We start from the raw sequence: 17,802 nt of genomic DNA, 5'->3' as shown, positions 1-17,802 counted from the left end.
TGTCTTTTTAGTTATGCATCCATCTTTTTAAAAAACAAAATTGTAATTATGCTAGAGTTTGAGCCTTCACGTCACAGACTGTGTGCTAGACCTGTTGTGCCTTCCGTCTGAAGAGGCAGGCTTTTTATGAAAGATTTGATGGGGCAAGGAAGTGAAGGAAATTTTGTAAATGCTTATATTTTATCCTTCCCTTACTCATATCTATTTTATAAAGTTTACATCTGTAGGGCATATTAAGGCTATCAAGGCCTGCCTTTGACACGTGATAGAAAAAAAGGGTGTAGCTAATTTACACTGCCAATTAAGTTCCCATTGGTCAAGCAAAAAAGAAAAAAACCGTAACAGCTGGGTGACGTATTTATTTAATAACAAATTGCAACAGTAGTAACCCACTAGGTATACTGTGCTTCGACTTGGGCAAGGGGTCTTTCTCTCCCCTACACGGGGAGCTCCCCTCGTCCTCCCAGTGGGGCCCGCCCCCTCTTTCTCTGGGGGTGCAGAGGGAGGGGCGCGCGGCCCCTGCCCCGTGCCCCGCCCGGCGCGGGGGGCGGGAGCGGGCCGGGGGCGTGGGCGGGGCGTGGGCGGGGCCCCGCGCGCCGGTCACGTGTCGGGCCCGGCGCCAACACTTAGGGCGCGCGCGCGCTGGCGCGGCCGGCTGCGGGCAGGGGCGGCGCCACCTCGCGGAGCCGCGCCACCTCGCGCTTCGCCCGGTTCCCGGCGCCGGGACCCCAAGACACGCGTTCCGCGGGCGCCAGGTCCTCGGGGAGTGCCAGCCAGAGTCGGTGACGGCCGCCTCATCGACGCGGGGCGGGCGACGGGAAGCCTGCGGCCGCGGCCCCTGCCTCGGGAGCTCCGGGAGCCCGGTGACCGCGTAGGTCAGTTTCTCGCAGCTGTCCCCGCCCGCGGGTCGAGGCTGGTGCCCGTGCGAGCAGGTTCCCGCCGCCTGGTGCTCGGGGAGGTCTGTCCGCGCCTGGTGGGGGTGGGCGCCGCGGGCGTCTCCGAGGATGGTCAAGGTCTTGGCGCGGCGACGCTCGGCTTGCGGCCCCAGCTCGCTTCCCGGCTGCTCCTGCGCTGCAGGAAGTTTGTTGTTAAAAGTAAGGAGATGTTGGCATTTGTTGCACTTCCACGCCGGGCGCTGGGACTTCGTGCTGGTGCCACAAGCATCACCTACCAAGCCTTCAGCTGCGTGCTCGCTCGTACTTTGCGTGCGCATCGTGACTTGTAGTTTCCTCCTAACAAGAGGAGGATTGATCACAATGGAAGTCACACGTTGTGCATGTGACCGTTTTCACAGTGTGCCGCGTGGTCGGTTCAACAAGCGTGAAAGAGTATGGAAGGGGACTCAGAAACTGTGTGAAAGAGCACAGGTGCACAAAAGGGGACTTCACGATTCACTCACCCCGTGGCCCGAAGGATTGGCGGAGCCCATGAAAAGGGTTATCCTGATAGTTTTCAGTTGTCAAAACTGTCGTTTTTTTTTTAGGCGGGCAGTATTGTGAAATTGAAGTACTGGCAGTGTGATACTAAGTTAACTTGAAAAATGTTGCTTGAATGTTGCACATGTAGCTATTAGACTTTTGTGGATAGTTGATGATATAATTAAATCAGCTTTAGAATCAGTGATGTTTTCTCCTAAAGCTTCAGTCTTTGCGCTGTAATAGGTGCATTCTGGATTTAGAGTTTGGAATGTCCTCACCTCTTTACTCAGCGTTTGGAAGGTACTTTGTTACAGATTTGTTTTGAGGGCTTGCGATGTTGGCGTTCTAACCTTGCTACAATGAATTTTTTTTGAGCAGTGTGAAGGGTCTAAATTTTGATACCTCCCAGGTGAAACTGTGAAGATCTCGCTATCAATTACAGAATAATTACAAAATCCACCCTCTTTTTTTAATCCCCCAATTCTAAACTACTATATGGGAATATGGGCTCTATCTACAATTTATAGGAGAAAACTTTTTTTTTTTTTAGTTAACATCTCTTCCTTAAAATTTATTATCTTTCATTTCTCCCAGGCAGAGCAACTCGCCCAGCATTGAGCAACCAATATTCAAAGTAGGAGTGTAGGAGTTAACTGCCGCAAATTGAGTAGATTAATCTGAAGCAGTTGTATCTCGGTGTAGGATTTTGTGAAGTTCGTTTATAAAGATGACGCTTGCTAAATATTTCATTGTGAATCAGCAGAAATTTGTGGTGGGTTGCTAATCCGCCTCTCTGGAGGCTGCTCATTTGTTCAGGTATAAATTGGAGCAGACCTGTGATTCAGAACATCCAGGTATTATTTCTATAAAAATATTTCCTCAAAACAAAGGGAAACGATACTGTTTTACAACCAACAACTAGGTTGAAGAATACAGCCTATCTCTTTTCAGTGGTAACATGGTACAGTGTCCATTAAATAAGTTACACATTTTCTCCTTGTGGCTCTACTTTTTTTTTTTTTTTTTTGACACAGCGTGTGGCTCTGTCACCCAGGTTGGAGCACAGTGTTGTCACGGTAATTGCTCATTGCAGCTGGGAACTCCTGGGCTCAAACAGTCCTACCTCAGCTTCCAGAGTAGCTGGGACTACAGGCTGGGCCTGGCTAATTCTTTTTTTGTAGAGTGGGCTTGCCTAGGCTGGTCTTGAACTCCTGGCCTCAGGTGATCCCAAAGTGCTGGGATTACAGGTGTGAGCAACACCGCACCTGGCCCTGATCATAATACTTTTAAGTTGGAACTCTGGTTGTGGCAATTTCTTACCTCTTGACATTACTAGAAGCTGAGCTTTTATACATTACTTTCAGTGAGAAAAGTAGTCAGTAGAAAGTAGAAGTTGGCTTAATTAATAACATATGTAAGAGAGAATATGCTAGCAAGTGCCTGTGAGGAATTTGAAGTGGTTCAGAAGCTTGTCGGGTTTTTCAAGGTGGGTCTGATGACAACTAGAATTTTACTGATGACCCCGTAAATTCCTATGCAGTTCCTAGAAAGAGGACAGGTTTTTAGCAATGTAGGCACTGGCTTATCCCAATGATTCATTAATGAAGTTTAAGAGAAGACACTGTCATGCACTCTGTACGATATATGTGTTTACAATCATGGTGTCATATAAGTATCTTATGTGATGTTCTTGAGTCCTAGAAATGTTGAGTTTTGCTTCCCTTACTTGACCTCTCCCAATACTACATTGGTGCTGTCAATATTAAGGGGCTATATGAAGTGGGCAAGTATAAGAAATAGTTGTAATGCTATTAGAGGATATACTAAATCATTCACTTTATCTGAATTCTTTTATTTATCGGCCTGTAAGTAGGAAGTTACTATATAGTGAAAGTAATCCTGAACTGGACATTTTCCTATCATGTGACTGTGGAAAGTAACCACATGTTTTTACTTTGTGTTTGAAGTTTCCCTTTAAAGAGAAACTTCTGTGATACATAAATATTATTACACACAAGTTTAACACATTAACTGCCATGCGCGTTGTATTTAACTCAGGCTAGTTTTAACCTGCAGGCCTCGTGAAGCAAAACCCTGCATTTGGTTCGAGAAAATCTTGATGTTTTTATTGTTACAATTGATATTGACAATTTGATAATAAAAACCTGGATTGCATTTCATATAACTGATAGAAAACAAAAAAATAAATGAGAAAGGATTGTTTTGTTCTAATAAAACAGTGGCTCTAGGGACAAAAATTTTTTTTTTCTAGTGTGGCAATCAATATGTTAATTTGGTTTGAAAAAAATTTTCAAATGTGAAATAGTTGAAATGGGAAAATTTTAAATGCATGTTTCTAAAATGTAAGGAATTTTATCAGTAAAAGGCAACATTTGATCAACCTTCTTGTTACCAAGTATTTTTATTACTAAAACCTGATTTATTTCGTGTTTGGACTTCTCTGCTTTTTGCTTTTATGTATCTACCCTGTGTTGAAACAGTAGTTTGAGAATCTGTCAAGTTGAAATTGCATCTAAGGGTTAGTTCTTCATTGTTGGTTGAAGCAGATAAAATAGCACCTAAAGTCAGTTTAAACAATTGTAAAACAAAACCATGAAGCCTATTTAATTTTCTCTGATTTTAACAAACATTACAATTTTCAAGTGAGTATAGGTAGATAAAATGATAAATACCCAGTGAGTAGGGTTGGTTTTTTTATTGTATCTGTATGGCATCCAAGTCAGTGTGGGCACATAATGAATATGAATAAGAGAAGGTAATGTAAATATATCAAATATAAGGTGAATAATAATTTGGTATAAATATTTTACAGTGATTTCAGTGGTTTATAAACTGTAATATAACATATTACAATTATTGCCAATCTTCTATCATTTCTCCACCAGGAGAGATGCTTTTTATTAGGGCACAAAGACTGAAGAAGTTACAGAAAAAAGTTTCACTGGATTAAAACTTAAGTGATTTAAATTTTATTTTATAACAACACAGGTGAGTGCTTTCTAAAGTAGACTACAATTTGCTGTTTTCCTTAAATTGCCATGTTTCAGTTATCTCTTTTCAGTTAATAAATAAAGCTTCTGAAAATGAGGGGATCAAACAATCAATATAATTCAGATTCACCTTCCTTAGTGCCTACACGGAAACAAGAGCTAGAATCAGTGGCCTTTAATTTTAGAGGCTGGATTGAATTTTATGAAATGTAGAACGTTATTTCACCCGTTCTATGTTCTGTTTATGGCCTATTGTTACGTACTTGGAAGTGCTTTTTAGTTTCTTCAACTCTAAAATCAGTGTTAGATTAAGTTTGAATTTGTCTACCAATGTTGAATATCTAAAACAAATGCATTTAATTGTTTATGTATCACAAATACCAGTTTTATATATACATATATGTGTATATATGGGTGTGTGCATTTGTATACACGTATACATTGTATACACATAGGTATTTAATTGCATCAGAGAACTTATTGCTAGGAAATAAGATTTAGGGCAAAAATTTATTTTTTTTGCCATTGCCATGTTTTTGTGTAGTGAATTTTTAATACTTTCCTGGTGTTAAGAGAACATATCAGAAAAAACACCATTTAAGCAGCTAACTACTGTGGAGTGCGATGCTAAGCACACCACAGTTTTTTAAAAATGTTTTTAAGATTGTTTTTAAAATATGTGTTCATAAACACATTTAATTTTTCTCACTATTCAAATTTCTGTTATACAGTGTATTTTAAATAATAATATAACACCAAGCGTAAAATCAGTATCTGAGAATTTTAAAAATAATCACAACATATATTTTTGACAATTTTTTGATAGATTCCTTTTGTCTTTAGTAATATAAAGTATAAATGCTGTTTGGGTGTTGTGAAAGCCATATTTTACATGCTTTCTGACTTTATTGTGGTAAAATATATATCACATAAAACTTACCATTTTAGCTACTTTTTTTTTCTTGAGACAGAATGTTGCTCTGTCACCCAGGCTGGAGTGGTTTGATGTCATCATAGCTCACTGCAACTTCAAACTCCTGGGCTCAAGCTATTTTCCTGCCTCAGCCTCCAGAGTAGCTGGGACTACAGGTGTGCACTACCACGCCTGGCTAATTTTTGTATTTTTTGTAGAGAGGGGGTCTAGCTCTTGCTCAGACTGGTCTTGAACTCCTGAGCTCAAGTGATCCTCCCGCCTCTGCCTCCCAGAGTGCTAGGATTACAGGTGTGAGCCACCGCACTGGGCCCATTTTTAGCCATTTTTAAGTGTACTATTCAGTGGCATGAAGTACGTTCATATTGTAGTGCAAACATTACCACTATCCAATTTTCATCATCCCAAACTGAAACTCTGTACACACTAAACACTAAGTCCACATTCCAACCTCCCTCCTCTTGCCCATGGTAGTTACCATTCTAAGTTCTGTCTGTATGAGTTTGACTAGCTGTCTCATTTAAGTGGAATCATAGGATATTTGTCCTTTTGTGACAGGCATGTTTCACCTAGCATAATGCATTCAAGGTTCTTCCATGTTGTAGCATGTGTCAGAATTTCCTTCCTTTCTATGAGACTGACGCACTGCCAGCTGCACTAGGAGGGCAACAGTTCCCTTCCTTTTTAAGGAGAGTTGTATTTCATGGTATGTATATATCACATTTTGTTTTTCCATTCATCTGTCAACATTTAGGTTGCTTCTGCCTCTTGGCTACTGTGAGTAACCCTGCTATGCACATGAGTGTGCCAATATCTGTTTGATTCCCTGCTTTCAGTTCTTTCGGGTATACACCCAGAAACAGAATTGCTAGATCATGTGGTAATTCTTCTGTGTTTAATTTTTTGAGGAACTGCTATACTTCCCTCATGTTTTATGATGTACAGTTAAATGTTGTATATATGACTGAGTGAATTTAGACTAGATGTCTCTGGTTGTGACTTTTCAAATATCTTTAAGAACTCTGTTCCTGAAAGAGGACACATTGTTAAATATTTTGAGTGTGGCACTCGGGAATTAGCTGATTGTTGAACTTTATTATCTTTGACTTCTCCAGGAATTTTCTACTTTGATTCTGTAGACATTATGCTGAAATTGAAAAAGTAGCAAACAGCTCAAATTATAAAATAATAGATCCCTGACCAAATTTAACCAGTCATGATTGCCCTTTAAGCTACAAGTTTTAGGGTCTTTGTCAAGATCTCAGAATTTATCTACTCCATTAAATGAGGATTTATTGGCATAGATTGTCAGATATGGGCACCAGTTTAAGTAATTTTACAGTGTTTGTAAAACAACAAAATATAAATGTGCTTTCCACAAGAAGAATTTAAAATGGGAAGCCTAGCTTTCTCTAGTGGACTTTGGAGGAGAGGAAACATAAGGCAAAAATGGTCTCTAGTCTGCCAGTTTTTGAAGTTCAAAATGTTTTTCATCTAGTTATTTCCTTGAAAAAATTTTCCTGGCCATTAAAATCTCATTAATCTAAAAACAGACCTTGAAATTGCTTGCATGTGATAAAAGCAGCTGAAAACCGTAGGGGAGCCAGAGAGCACCTCCAACCCCCTCACCACCTGTTAGCTCTTAGCACTTCAGCTGGATCTAGAAACCGAATTGACAACAGGCAGATTAACAAGAGCAAAGTATACAAATTTTATTAGTTTTACATATACATGGGGATCTTCACAAGACAAAGTCCAAAGTAGTGGCCAAAGCAAGATGCTTTTATACATTTATTTCTAAAAAAATTTTTTAGAGACAGTTTCTGTTGCAGAGGCTGGAATATAGTGGTGTGGTCATAGCTGACTGCAGCCTTGAACTCCTGGGCTCAAGCAATCCTCTTGCCTTAGCCTTCTGAGTAGGTGGGACTACCACCACCGTACCCGGCTAATCTTTAAAGTTTTTATAGAGAGGGGGTCTCGCTATGTTGCCCAGGCTGCTCTTAAACTCCTGGGCTCAAGCAATTCTCCCATCTCAGCCTCCCAAGTAGCTAGGACTATAGGTATGCGCCACCATGCCTGGCTAATTTTTCTATTTTTTGTAGAGACAGGGTCTTGCTCTGCTGCACAGGCTGGTCTTGAACTCCTGGCCTCAAGCTATCCTTTTGCCTTGGCCTCCAAAAGTGCTGGGATTACAGGTGTGAGCCACTGTACCTCGCCCCTTTTATACTTTTTAGACAAAGAACAATAAATTTGAGAAGAAATAATAAGACAAATAAGATCTGGCTGGGGCAGTAAATTTTCTAGGGGAGTCACTAGGAGATATATGGGGAGGTATAAAACAGGTGGAAGATAAGGGTTATTTCGTTGTTAGGTATGTTTATTCAGGTCCATTGCAGCCCCCAGTTCCAAGTTTCTGACAATAGGGACTATTTTCTTGCACTAGTATGGAGAGGGTGCCCCTCCTAGGGGAAGCTTTATCTCTTGCTGCATGCAGGAAGACACAGGTCAGCTCGCCCTTTCTGAATCTACAGTTTCTTCAGTGTTTTCAACTGGAAATAATCAGCGTATCCATCTGGCGTATTTTGGGATGGCATGCCCTTCATTCCTTCAAAACTATCCACAAAGTGGTCATGAAAAATACTGTGTTCATTGATAGAACGTGGCTCAAATCCATTCTCACCGTCTGTATTCAGGGATTGCTTGTCTTTTTCTTTTGGCTTAAACATCAGGGACAAAAAGCTTTTCTGTAATAAGCTCTCATGATTCAAAAGAATGTTTAAAAAAAATTCTGTTCAGATGAGTCTTTGTTTTAAAAAAATCAGTTTTGATTTTTCTTCTAAAAGCAACTTCTAATCAGAAATTAATAGATACTAGTTTATAAAGAAACATCAAATTAAGAAAAGAAGTAGATATAATCCTAAATAATTTTGAGTGTGTATTTTAAAAAATATCTCCCTTCTTCAATAGTTTTTTTTTTTTGAGACCAGGTCTTGCTCTATGGCCTGGACTAGAGTGCAGTGACACATTCATAGCTCACAGCACCCTCAAACTCCTGGGTTCAAGCGATCCTCCTGCTTCAGCCTCCCAAGTAGGTGGGACTTCAGGTGCATGCCACATACCTGGCTAACTTTTCTATTTTTTGTAGAGATGGGGTCTTGCTATATTGCTCAGGCTGATCTTGAACTCCTGGCCTTAAGCAGTCTTCCCACCTTGGCCTCCCAAAGGGCTGGGATTATAGGCATGAACCACTGTTCCTGGCCCTTTGGTATGATTTTTGATTTATTTCCTGTGGCATATTAGGAAAAAATACTAATTTTATGTCACTAGATAAAGGTGTGCCTTTTGTAAGGCATTGACTATAGGTCGTCTTCTAGGGAGACTTGATGGCTTTGTTCTCAAAGGACCGAATCTCCCTCTGTCCATCCATCTGATTGACCAATATTTGATTGCCTACTATGTACCAGGCCCCTTGTAGGTACTAGGGATGTAATGGGGAACATAACAGACAGGAGGCCCTGGTTTAATTGAGTTTACAGTCCAGTCTAGGGACAGCCAAAGAATTTAGTTCAATTTATTTGAGTTTATAGTCCACATGAATACCTGCGGACTGACATATTGTGGCTAGTGTTAGACACCATGAGTGCTTATCAAGGGGATCTAGTTGGTCTTGGAGATGGAGAGGGCAAGTCAGATCTGTCTCCAGAAATGTGGATAGTAGTGTTTTGTATACTTGTGTTCTCCATGCGTTTACAAGTTCTCCTAGCATAAAGCCTGGTTTTAGTCATTAGTGTGTCATAAAAGTTTAGAACAACTCCTAGAATATGGGAGGCCTTCAGTTAAGTGTTTATTGATTCATGTTGTTGTGTGATATTAGAGATAGGGAAGGCAGTGCTGGCTCGGTGGTGATAGGGAAACTGCAGCTTCTTGTGGATGTCACTTGGGCACCTGTCAGACCCATGCTGGTGGGATAACTGGCTACTCACCTAAGGAATAGGTTTCAGATGCTCGGGTATTCTAGACATTCAGGTCTGCATAGACAGCAATGGACTTTTATTCTACTTTTAATGGATGGTTCTTGGATGAGCAAAGAAATTGTGATGAATGGTTTTATGCCATGATTTGGAACATTTTCTTAGTTTCTTTCTTTGTAGTGTGACTGAAAGGAATGTAAGATCATTTTACTAAATATTATACTGGTCTAATTAGTACTGCTATCATTTGAGGAAGTTTACTCAGTTTTTAAATTGCAGTTATTTTTTGGAGCTGTGCTATTTTGCCTGGATGTTAGAGTTACTGGGAAATTATTTTGCTATAAAAATATTTTTCCTTTTCTCTGCTCTTAACACCTAGACAATGCTTTGTTAATGGAGGTAAGTTTTAAATGTATACTTGATTTTTATTAACCCATTTCCAAGAGGAGATTAGAGAAGGTGAAGGTACCAGTCCCCTCCTAACCCCTGCCACTGCATTCTAAAGCTATAGAAGTTTATAAGGGAAAAAATGGCGAAAAATGCCTGTTTGCATTTTGTAATTTAGGTATTACTTATTTGATAAGTTTCAGTCAGAAAACCTTTAGAGTGTGCTTGGCCTGATAATAGACTAACTAGTTTTTTTTTTTTTTTTAAAGACAGAGTCTCACTTTGTTGCCCGGGCTACAGTGAGTGCCGTGGTGTCAGCCTAGCTCACAGCAACCTCAAACTCCTGGGCTTAAGCGATCCTACTGCCTCAGCCTCCTGAGTAGCTGGGACTACAGGCATGCGCCACCATGCCCGGCTAATTTTTTCCATATATACTTTTAGTTGTCCAGATAATTTTTATTTCTATTTTTAGTAGAGATGGGGTCTCACTCAGGCTGGTCTTGAACTCCTGACCTCGAGCGATCGACCCGCCTCGGCCTCCCAGAGTGCTAGAATTACAGGCATGAGCCACCGCGCCTGACCAAGACTAACTAGTTTTGATACATGTGGCATCAAAGTTGCTTTGAACGTGAGAAAATGTCCAAATTGCTCTAATAATATTTTTTATTCAGACAGGTGCCAATCTTAAAACTGATAGATATGGGATTTAGGGATAGGGCAACTAGTTGTTTTTTGTGTCTTGGTGAAATTCAACTGGCTTGTTCCCTTCTTAATTTTGTAATAAAAGAAATTGGATTATTTTATTGACTCCTGTGACCTATTTTTTCCTCTCCTACCACCCTGTCTTATAGGAAGAGAGTCCTCTCTCTGTTAAGGTACCTCCAAATCTGTCCCTTTTCTTATCCCGGGGATTGGCAGCTGTCACACAGGAGCTCTTCCCTGGCTACCCAGTCCCCCCACACCAGCCTCTTAACCGTGGTCCTCATCATGCTCCTTTCCTTCTCTTCAGGGCTGTCTTTCTCTTAGGCTTTTTATCTCCCCTACTCGGGCTCCTCTAGGATCTTGTTCCACCTCATACCTCCTTTTTCCTGGATGCCAGGGTTTGCACCTCTCTGGCTCTTGCCTTACAGCCTATGAATATGCCTGGGTGTCTAATATCCTACAAGTGAAGCAAGCCATCATCATCTTTTTGGAACAGGGTTGTTTTAAAAGACTCTGGTACACTCTCGTTTTTATCCCCCACTCACTCTTCAATTTACCAAAACCTATTTTTTTGCCACTGTGGTTTTCACCGGAGGTAATCTGGCCAGTTCACCAGTGGCTTTCTGTTTGCCAAACTAGTCAGCATTTTCAGGCTTTTTCTTTTGCCCTTTCTGTGGCATTTTACACCCGTCTTATCCCTTGAACCACATTCCTCCTCTGTCACATGCTCTCTAGCCTCAGTCATTTTTTTTGCCAACTCTTCTTCTCTGGCCTCCTTCCCCTTAAATGTTAGGTCTTCTCCCAGCAAGGGTCTCGTCTACCCTGATAATTTTAATAGCCATTTATATGCTGATGACCCCCACTATTTAAACTTTAACCTACAACCCCTGCTCTCTTGGGCTCTAGCTGTTATGAACTAGTTTCTTACTAGATGTCTCCATTTCCATTTCCACAGGAATCTCAGACTTGCCACAACCCAAATTGAATCACATCTTCACCCCAAATTATTTCTTTTCTATCCTATGTCATGGTTAATCTCCTTATTTATCTGGTTGTCCAGACTAGAAACCTTGTTTACTCTTGTGATCTTGTTGAAGTACTTATTCTTCAAGTACCAGTTTATATTTCACCTCTGTAATTCCTTCCATAACTAATGCAGGCAAAGAGCATCCCTTGTACGTTGCCACACTTGACCAGTGTTGTGATTCTTGGATTATTGTTTGCACGTTTGCCCTGTCTCTGGCAGGCAGGGACTGTATGATCCGTCATTGTACCTCCAGTGCCTGTAGCTGCCCCTGTCATTAGTAGGAACTCAAAAAACACTTGTTGAATCAACTTTAATTTCAATCCCAGCATTTATGAGCAACTGTCATGGTTAATACATTACAGTGGACTGTGTAAGTAGATGATAGTTTTATTTTTATTCTTATTAATTGTATAGAAATTCAATTTTTAAAAAATCTTTTTTTCCCCGTAAGCCCCAATGTGGTGAGAATCCAAGGAAAATGTTATAGAAAACTTCTAGTATATTTTGAAGATACTTCAAATATTCTTTGTTCATTCTTTAAAAGCACAGAAAGAATATTAAATGAAATCTTTTTGTGTAATCTGCCTCAAGTCTAGACTGTTACTTATTATTTAATGTACTCAACTGACTAAAAATATATATAAAATCACCTGTGATAAAATGCCTATTTAATTCGACATGAAGATTCTTTTGTTTTATCTTTAATGACATTTTCCCATTATAAAGAAATGCCTTCATATTATAGGAAATTTAGAAACTACAACTATCAGAAGACATTTAAAACCATTTTTCATTTCACCACAAGGAGTAACCACTGTTAACATCTCAACGTCTTTTTCCAGTCTGTGAATATATAGAACATAATATATAGGTTATGCTATATGGGAACAATCTGACCTAATAATATATTGCAATTTCATAGTTTTAGAAATTCTTCTGTAACATATTTAATGGTTTCATGGTACTCAATTATGTGACCAAGCCTTTATTGATGAGCCTTTGATTTTTTTCTTTATAAATAACACTACAATGACTGTAAGTATTAAAATTTAAAAATCATTAGTCACATGTTTTATTGGGTACGTACGTGTGAATGAATGTAGAGGTGAGTAACAAAAGCTGATTAGCAAGCTATCTGAGAAAAGGGCATTATGATCATTGTTAGATGAAGTCTCCCAGAAAAATTGACTCTGAAGATAAGTCTCTGGGTTGTGACAAAGATTCTTTGGTTGGTCAAAAGTTAGCCAGACTTCTGAATCTTTTGCTAGGCTCATCTGTGCACTTCCTTGTAAAATCCAGTTTTAGCAAGAATCTCACATTCTCAATATCTGATCACCCTCCCTATACCTGCCCAGGTTCCTCATGCCCGACTCTCTCCCCAGGTGATGTCTGGTCACCCTGGCCTGTCTTCAGGAAGAATCCTGTTATGTGGGTTTAGCCAGAATCCCCCCTACCCTGGACATTTCCTCTTAGTAATTTTCTCCCCACCGTCTTCCACCCTATTCCGTGGCTGTAAGTTCCCACTTGCCTACCCTGTATTCGGAGTTGAGCCCTTCTCTCTTCCCCCCTGCAAGACCCCGTGGTTGTGGTCTCTGTAACTATCACAGTGGTCCTGAATAAATCATCCTCACCATGCTTTAATGAGTATCATTGAATAACTTTTTCTTTAATGGTCAGAGCCTGGGTTTGGCTTCCCTCAGTTTATAAGAGCTCCTTCAAAGGGAAGTCAGTGAGCATAGGCCTTGGGTAAGCGCTGGGAACAGGCCTTACTTACCCAGTTTGGTGGTTTGGTAGGGCTGTAATAGGGACCAGGTCTAGGCCTCTGGGTAGCAGGAATTTGTTGGGGCAGTCAGCTGCTCTTCATGTTCTGCTTCTGGGCTTGCAGAGGCCCAGCTCTAGTTCTCAGGTACGGTGGAAGCAGAACATTTCTGAGGGGTAGAATTAAGACCCTCAGCTGACCAGGCAGCAGAATGTGGAGGGCATGAACATGCCTAATGCACAGGCCAGACAAACCAAGTATGGATAAGAGCTGGGCCAGGCACGCAGCTAAATTTCATATTTCTCTTCACTCTGGGGATTCTGTGTGCTAATTTCCTGTTTCCCATGTCGTTGTTTGTCTTGGTTTCTACATTCTCCAGAAGTTCCCTGAGAGATGATGTGTGGGGAAGTAAGTTTGCATGTCCTTATATATCTAAAAATGTCTTTATTCTACCCCTACTTTTGATTGTCTGGTTATGGAATTTGGAGTTGGAAATAATTTTCCTCCAGAACTTTTGGGCATTGCATTATAATCTTTTAGCTGTTTATGCTGTAGTTGAGAAGTCAAAATCGCTCTGATTCCTGCTGTTTTGTTTATTACCTGATACTTTCTTCCCTGGAAGCTTATAGCATCTTCTTTGTCTCCTAAGTTCTAAAAGTTCATGATAATGTGTTTTTGTGGGCTTTCTTTTGTAAGTGGGCCAGAAATTTTCCAGAATTGTTGGGCTTTCATTGGCCCTTTTAATTCTGGACAGTTTTCTTGAATTATTTATTTCCTTCCTCTCTGTTTACCTTTTCTAGAACTTCTGTTGTTTGGATGTTTGACCTCTTGGACCAGTCCTCTTAACACTGACATTTTTTTTCTTCTTTTATTTTTTTTCTTAACAGCTTTATTTTCTAGGAGATATTTTCAACTTTATTTTCCAACTCTTCTCTTGAAGTTTTAATTTTTGCTATCATTTTTAAACATTGTTTTATTTATTTTTTTAGAGACAGAGTCTTACTCTGCCACCCAGGCTGCAGTGCTGTGGCATGATGATAGCTCACTCACTGTAGCTTCGAACTCCTGGGCTCAACTGATCCTCCCACCTTGGTCTCCCAAAGTAAGCCACACTACAGGCGTGAGCCACTGTGTCTGGCCTCATTTTTAATTTCCAAAGTTTCTTTTTGCAATTTTATTATTTTATTTTTTAGAATTGCATCTTATTTTTGTTATAGGATAGAATTTCCTTTATTTGCTAAGGATATTAGATTTTATTTTTTTAAACTTTTGTTTGAATACTTTTTTTTTTTTTTTTGGGGTAGAGATAGGGGTCTTGCTATATTGCCCAGGGTGGTCTTGAACTCCTTGCCTCAAGTGATCCTCCTACCTCAGCCTCCCAAAGTGCTAGTTACAGGTGTGAGCCACTGCGCGTGGCCTTCTTTGAATACTTTGTTTTCTCCAGGTTGCTTTTCTTCCTTGTTTTGGTCTGTGGCTTTCATGTTTAAGAGTAGGGAACTAGAAAGCTGATTGAAAACAGAGTGGGTGGGCCCTATTGACTACTAATTTCACTGTAAGGTTTGTCTGGCTCGGCTGCTTGCTGTGAGCTCCTGGTATGTTTCTTCTTGGAATATATTCTGATTTAGGGAACATAACCAGCTAAGTCTCTTTCTGGAGGGTAAAGCCTTGCCAGCATTAGGGATGCTGATTAGGGGCAGAGGGCTGAGGGTCCTGTTGTTCACTCTGCGTAGGCTGTTCTTTTTTGAAACCGTTTCCTTCAGCTCTGTCCTCTATCTGCCAGCCTGCATCCCTTTCAGCCTCTGTAGAAGGTGTATTTAACCAGTCCCCCTGTTGATGACATGGAGTTATTTCTAACTTTTCCACTATTGCAAATAATGCAACCCTTATGAATATACTTATAAAATAATCTTGTGCAAATGTTTCTGCAGGATAGATTCCTAGAAATAGAGTTTCCAGGACAAAGTGAATGGTGTGCTTGTATTTTGAAGTTTATTGGATATTGCCAAATTATTGCCTTTCCCCCTGCAACATATGAAAAATTGTATTTGTTTATATTCATGATAGCAGTTTATAGGAGTACACATTTCCTGTCTATGCCAGCCTTGGGTATACCTAATCCTTCTATGTTTTGGTAATCTAATGGGCAAAAAAAATCATTTGTGTTTGATTTATTTGTATTTGATTGTTAGAATGAAATTTATATTTCTCTTGGGAATTGCTATTCATAACATTTTCCCATTTTTACATAAATGCTTAAAATTTGATTATAACCCAAAAAAGTTTAGTCTGGGGCTTGGTAAGAAAATTATGAGAGAAAAAAATTTATTTAAGTATAGTCACTCCAGGATCTTTATCTATAATTTATTTTTTTCTGTTTAGAATAGTTTGTTGCATAGTTTTTGAATAAGTTAATTTACATTTCAGTCTTATAATATTTCTATATGAATGGCCATATTCTAACTTTATGTCTAGTTTTTAATGTTGTAATAATAATCACTTAGATACTACTATGTAGTTGACAGAATGATTTCATATACAACCGCTCATGAGGTTGGTTGCCTTCTGTAGATAAGGAAACTAAGGCATTGAGAAGTGAAGAAACTTGCCCAGTGTCTAGCGCCCTCTTTTGGTAGTAATACCTGGTGCAAGGGGTCTCGGGTTGAGTTCTGGCCCTGTCGCTGATTCTTGTGTCTGGTGTCTTCCTTATTAGCTGCAAAATGAAGATGATTCTTTCCCCTTTCTGTATTAGAAGGTAGCATCTAAAAACCAATTATGTTTCTTAGATAACAGCCATGTTATTATTTTTGTAATCTAGAAATGAACACAGAAGCAGAACAACAGCTTCTCCATCATGCCAGAAATGGCAACGCTGAAGAAGTGAGACAACTGTTAGAAAGTATGGAGAGGAACAAGGAGATTGCTGACATTAATTGCAAAGGTAAGCTTTGAATGGATTTTACAGCTTTCTCGTATGAGTCAGCACCACACTATCGTTTATTTAACACTGACCTTTCTGATCTGGCATATAATACATCTTTGTCCCTTATCCTAGGAAGAACCTCTATAAGGTTGGGTGAAATGTCTGTCCTAGTCCCCTCTGCTCTGAGATCCGTTTATAAAATTGTTATGTATCCTAAACCTTACAAGTTACAAGGGTGACCTAGCCCACAGGATGCATGCTATGATAAGTGTTTTCTTCTCGAAGACATTGCAGTTGACCCAGCAGGTTTGAGTGTTTACTGTATGCCCAGCATGTAAGGGGAACCTTGGAGATAATGATGAAGAGACAGACAAGATCCCTGCCCTCACTGGGATTGGTCTACTAGATTTAACAGACTAGATTAGTCTACATTACAAAATACACACCAGGGAATGGAAGAGAGGGTGTCATGGGACCACATGGGAGAGGAATGTAACTGGAACTTGAAGGATTAGTTTCTTGGAGGAAATGATTCTAAGGTGAAATGTGAGAGTGTATAGGAGTTAACCAGGTGAACACAGAGAAGAAAAGGGCTCAAGTCAGAAGAAACAATGTACTGAGACCTGAGGTGAGAGGCAGCAGAGATGGCTGGGGGGGTCTGGGGAGGTGTGAGGGACAAGGCCAGGTGGGCGTAGCAGCCAAATCATCACGTGCCTTGTGTAACAAGGCTGCAAGTACACCACAGCCTTGCACTCAGATGTGCAGAGAAATAAAATGTATTTTCTAAAATGGCTCCCGTGATTTAACAAGCCTCTTCATGTTCTGGAAGGTGGGGGGGGGAGACTAAACCTTAGACTTTGGGTACCTCAGTCTCTGTAGCCCTTTTGATATGTGCTTGGTCTCCCCGCTCCATATTTCCTCTAAATTGGCATTAAGCGCAGAGGTGAGCCTTGCTGTGTCTATGCGGTGGAGGCGAGGTGTCCTCAGATCCAGGAGGCAGCCTCTGGTTCCTTGGTGACCCTTGTCTTTGTGGTGCTCCTCAGACATTTGTGGCTGAAGTGAAACTCGGGTCCAGAGTCAAACTTGGGGGTCTCAGTCTGTCTCATAGCCCAGGTGGTGCTCCTTGGCTGTCTGGGGAGACCACCCTGCTCTTGTTGTGGGGTGTCAGCCTGGGGCTTTCACATCTTCATCAGGTACCTGGCCTCCGCTTGCTGGTCAGCTCAGCCACACTCCTAACCCCTCTTCGGAGGGTGGCATGTAGGGACTTAGTGACACCTGGGAGCCTGGAGCAGCTCTGGTTAGCCAGAATGTGGCCTTCCGTGAGGCCGTGCTAGAGTTTGCCCTGCTGTGGCACCTTGCCAATGGGTGCTCAGGCAGGTGGCCTGCTCAGGGATCGTTTCCTAGAACCCAGAAGCAGCCTGCCTGTTCTTGGTGTCCCCTCAGTGCACCTCACTTCCAGGCTTAAGATCAAGAGCCACATGTCTCATTTTCTGTCTTTTTCTCTCCCACATCCCTCTGTCCCTGAAAGGACAGGCTTCAGATGCATATTTTATCCCTTTTGTCACTTTTCCTTCCTGTCCTAGAGCAGCAAACCTCATGACTTCACCCTCAGTGTGGAAGGAGCATTATCTTTGTAGAAACTATGATCTGAGTTGTCTAGAAGCTATCCTCTGAGT

At 40.7% G+C, this 17,802-nt stretch overlaps 1 protein-coding gene and 1 pseudogene across 1 annotated transcript in view; one reads left to right on the top strand and one right to left on the bottom strand.

Annotated features, from left to right (window-relative positions):
- Nucleotides 1-358: 358 nt before the first annotated feature.
- On the bottom strand, nt 359-1,199 carry LOC123621711 (annotated as a pseudogene).
- OSBPL1A (oxysterol binding protein like 1A) overlaps nt 644-17,802 on the top strand; it is a 186,121-nt gene continuing 168,962 nt past the window's right edge. The window contains exons 1-2 of the mRNA XM_045527560.1: nt 644-875; nt 16,022-16,144. Of these exons, the coding sequence (XP_045383516.1) occupies nt 16,024-16,144 (121 nt within the window). The 5' untranslated portion in view covers nt 644-875; nt 16,022-16,023. The remainder of the gene's footprint in view (nt 876-16,021; nt 16,145-17,802) is intronic.

This window comes from Lemur catta, chromosome 16 (assembly GCF_020740605.2).
Source record: "Lemur catta isolate mLemCat1 chromosome 16, mLemCat1.pri, whole genome shotgun sequence".
Taxonomy (NCBI): Eukaryota; Metazoa; Chordata; class Mammalia; order Primates; family Lemuridae; genus Lemur; species Lemur catta.
Note: the sequence above shows the minus strand (reverse complement) of the source record. Positions and strands in the feature narration are given on the sequence as shown.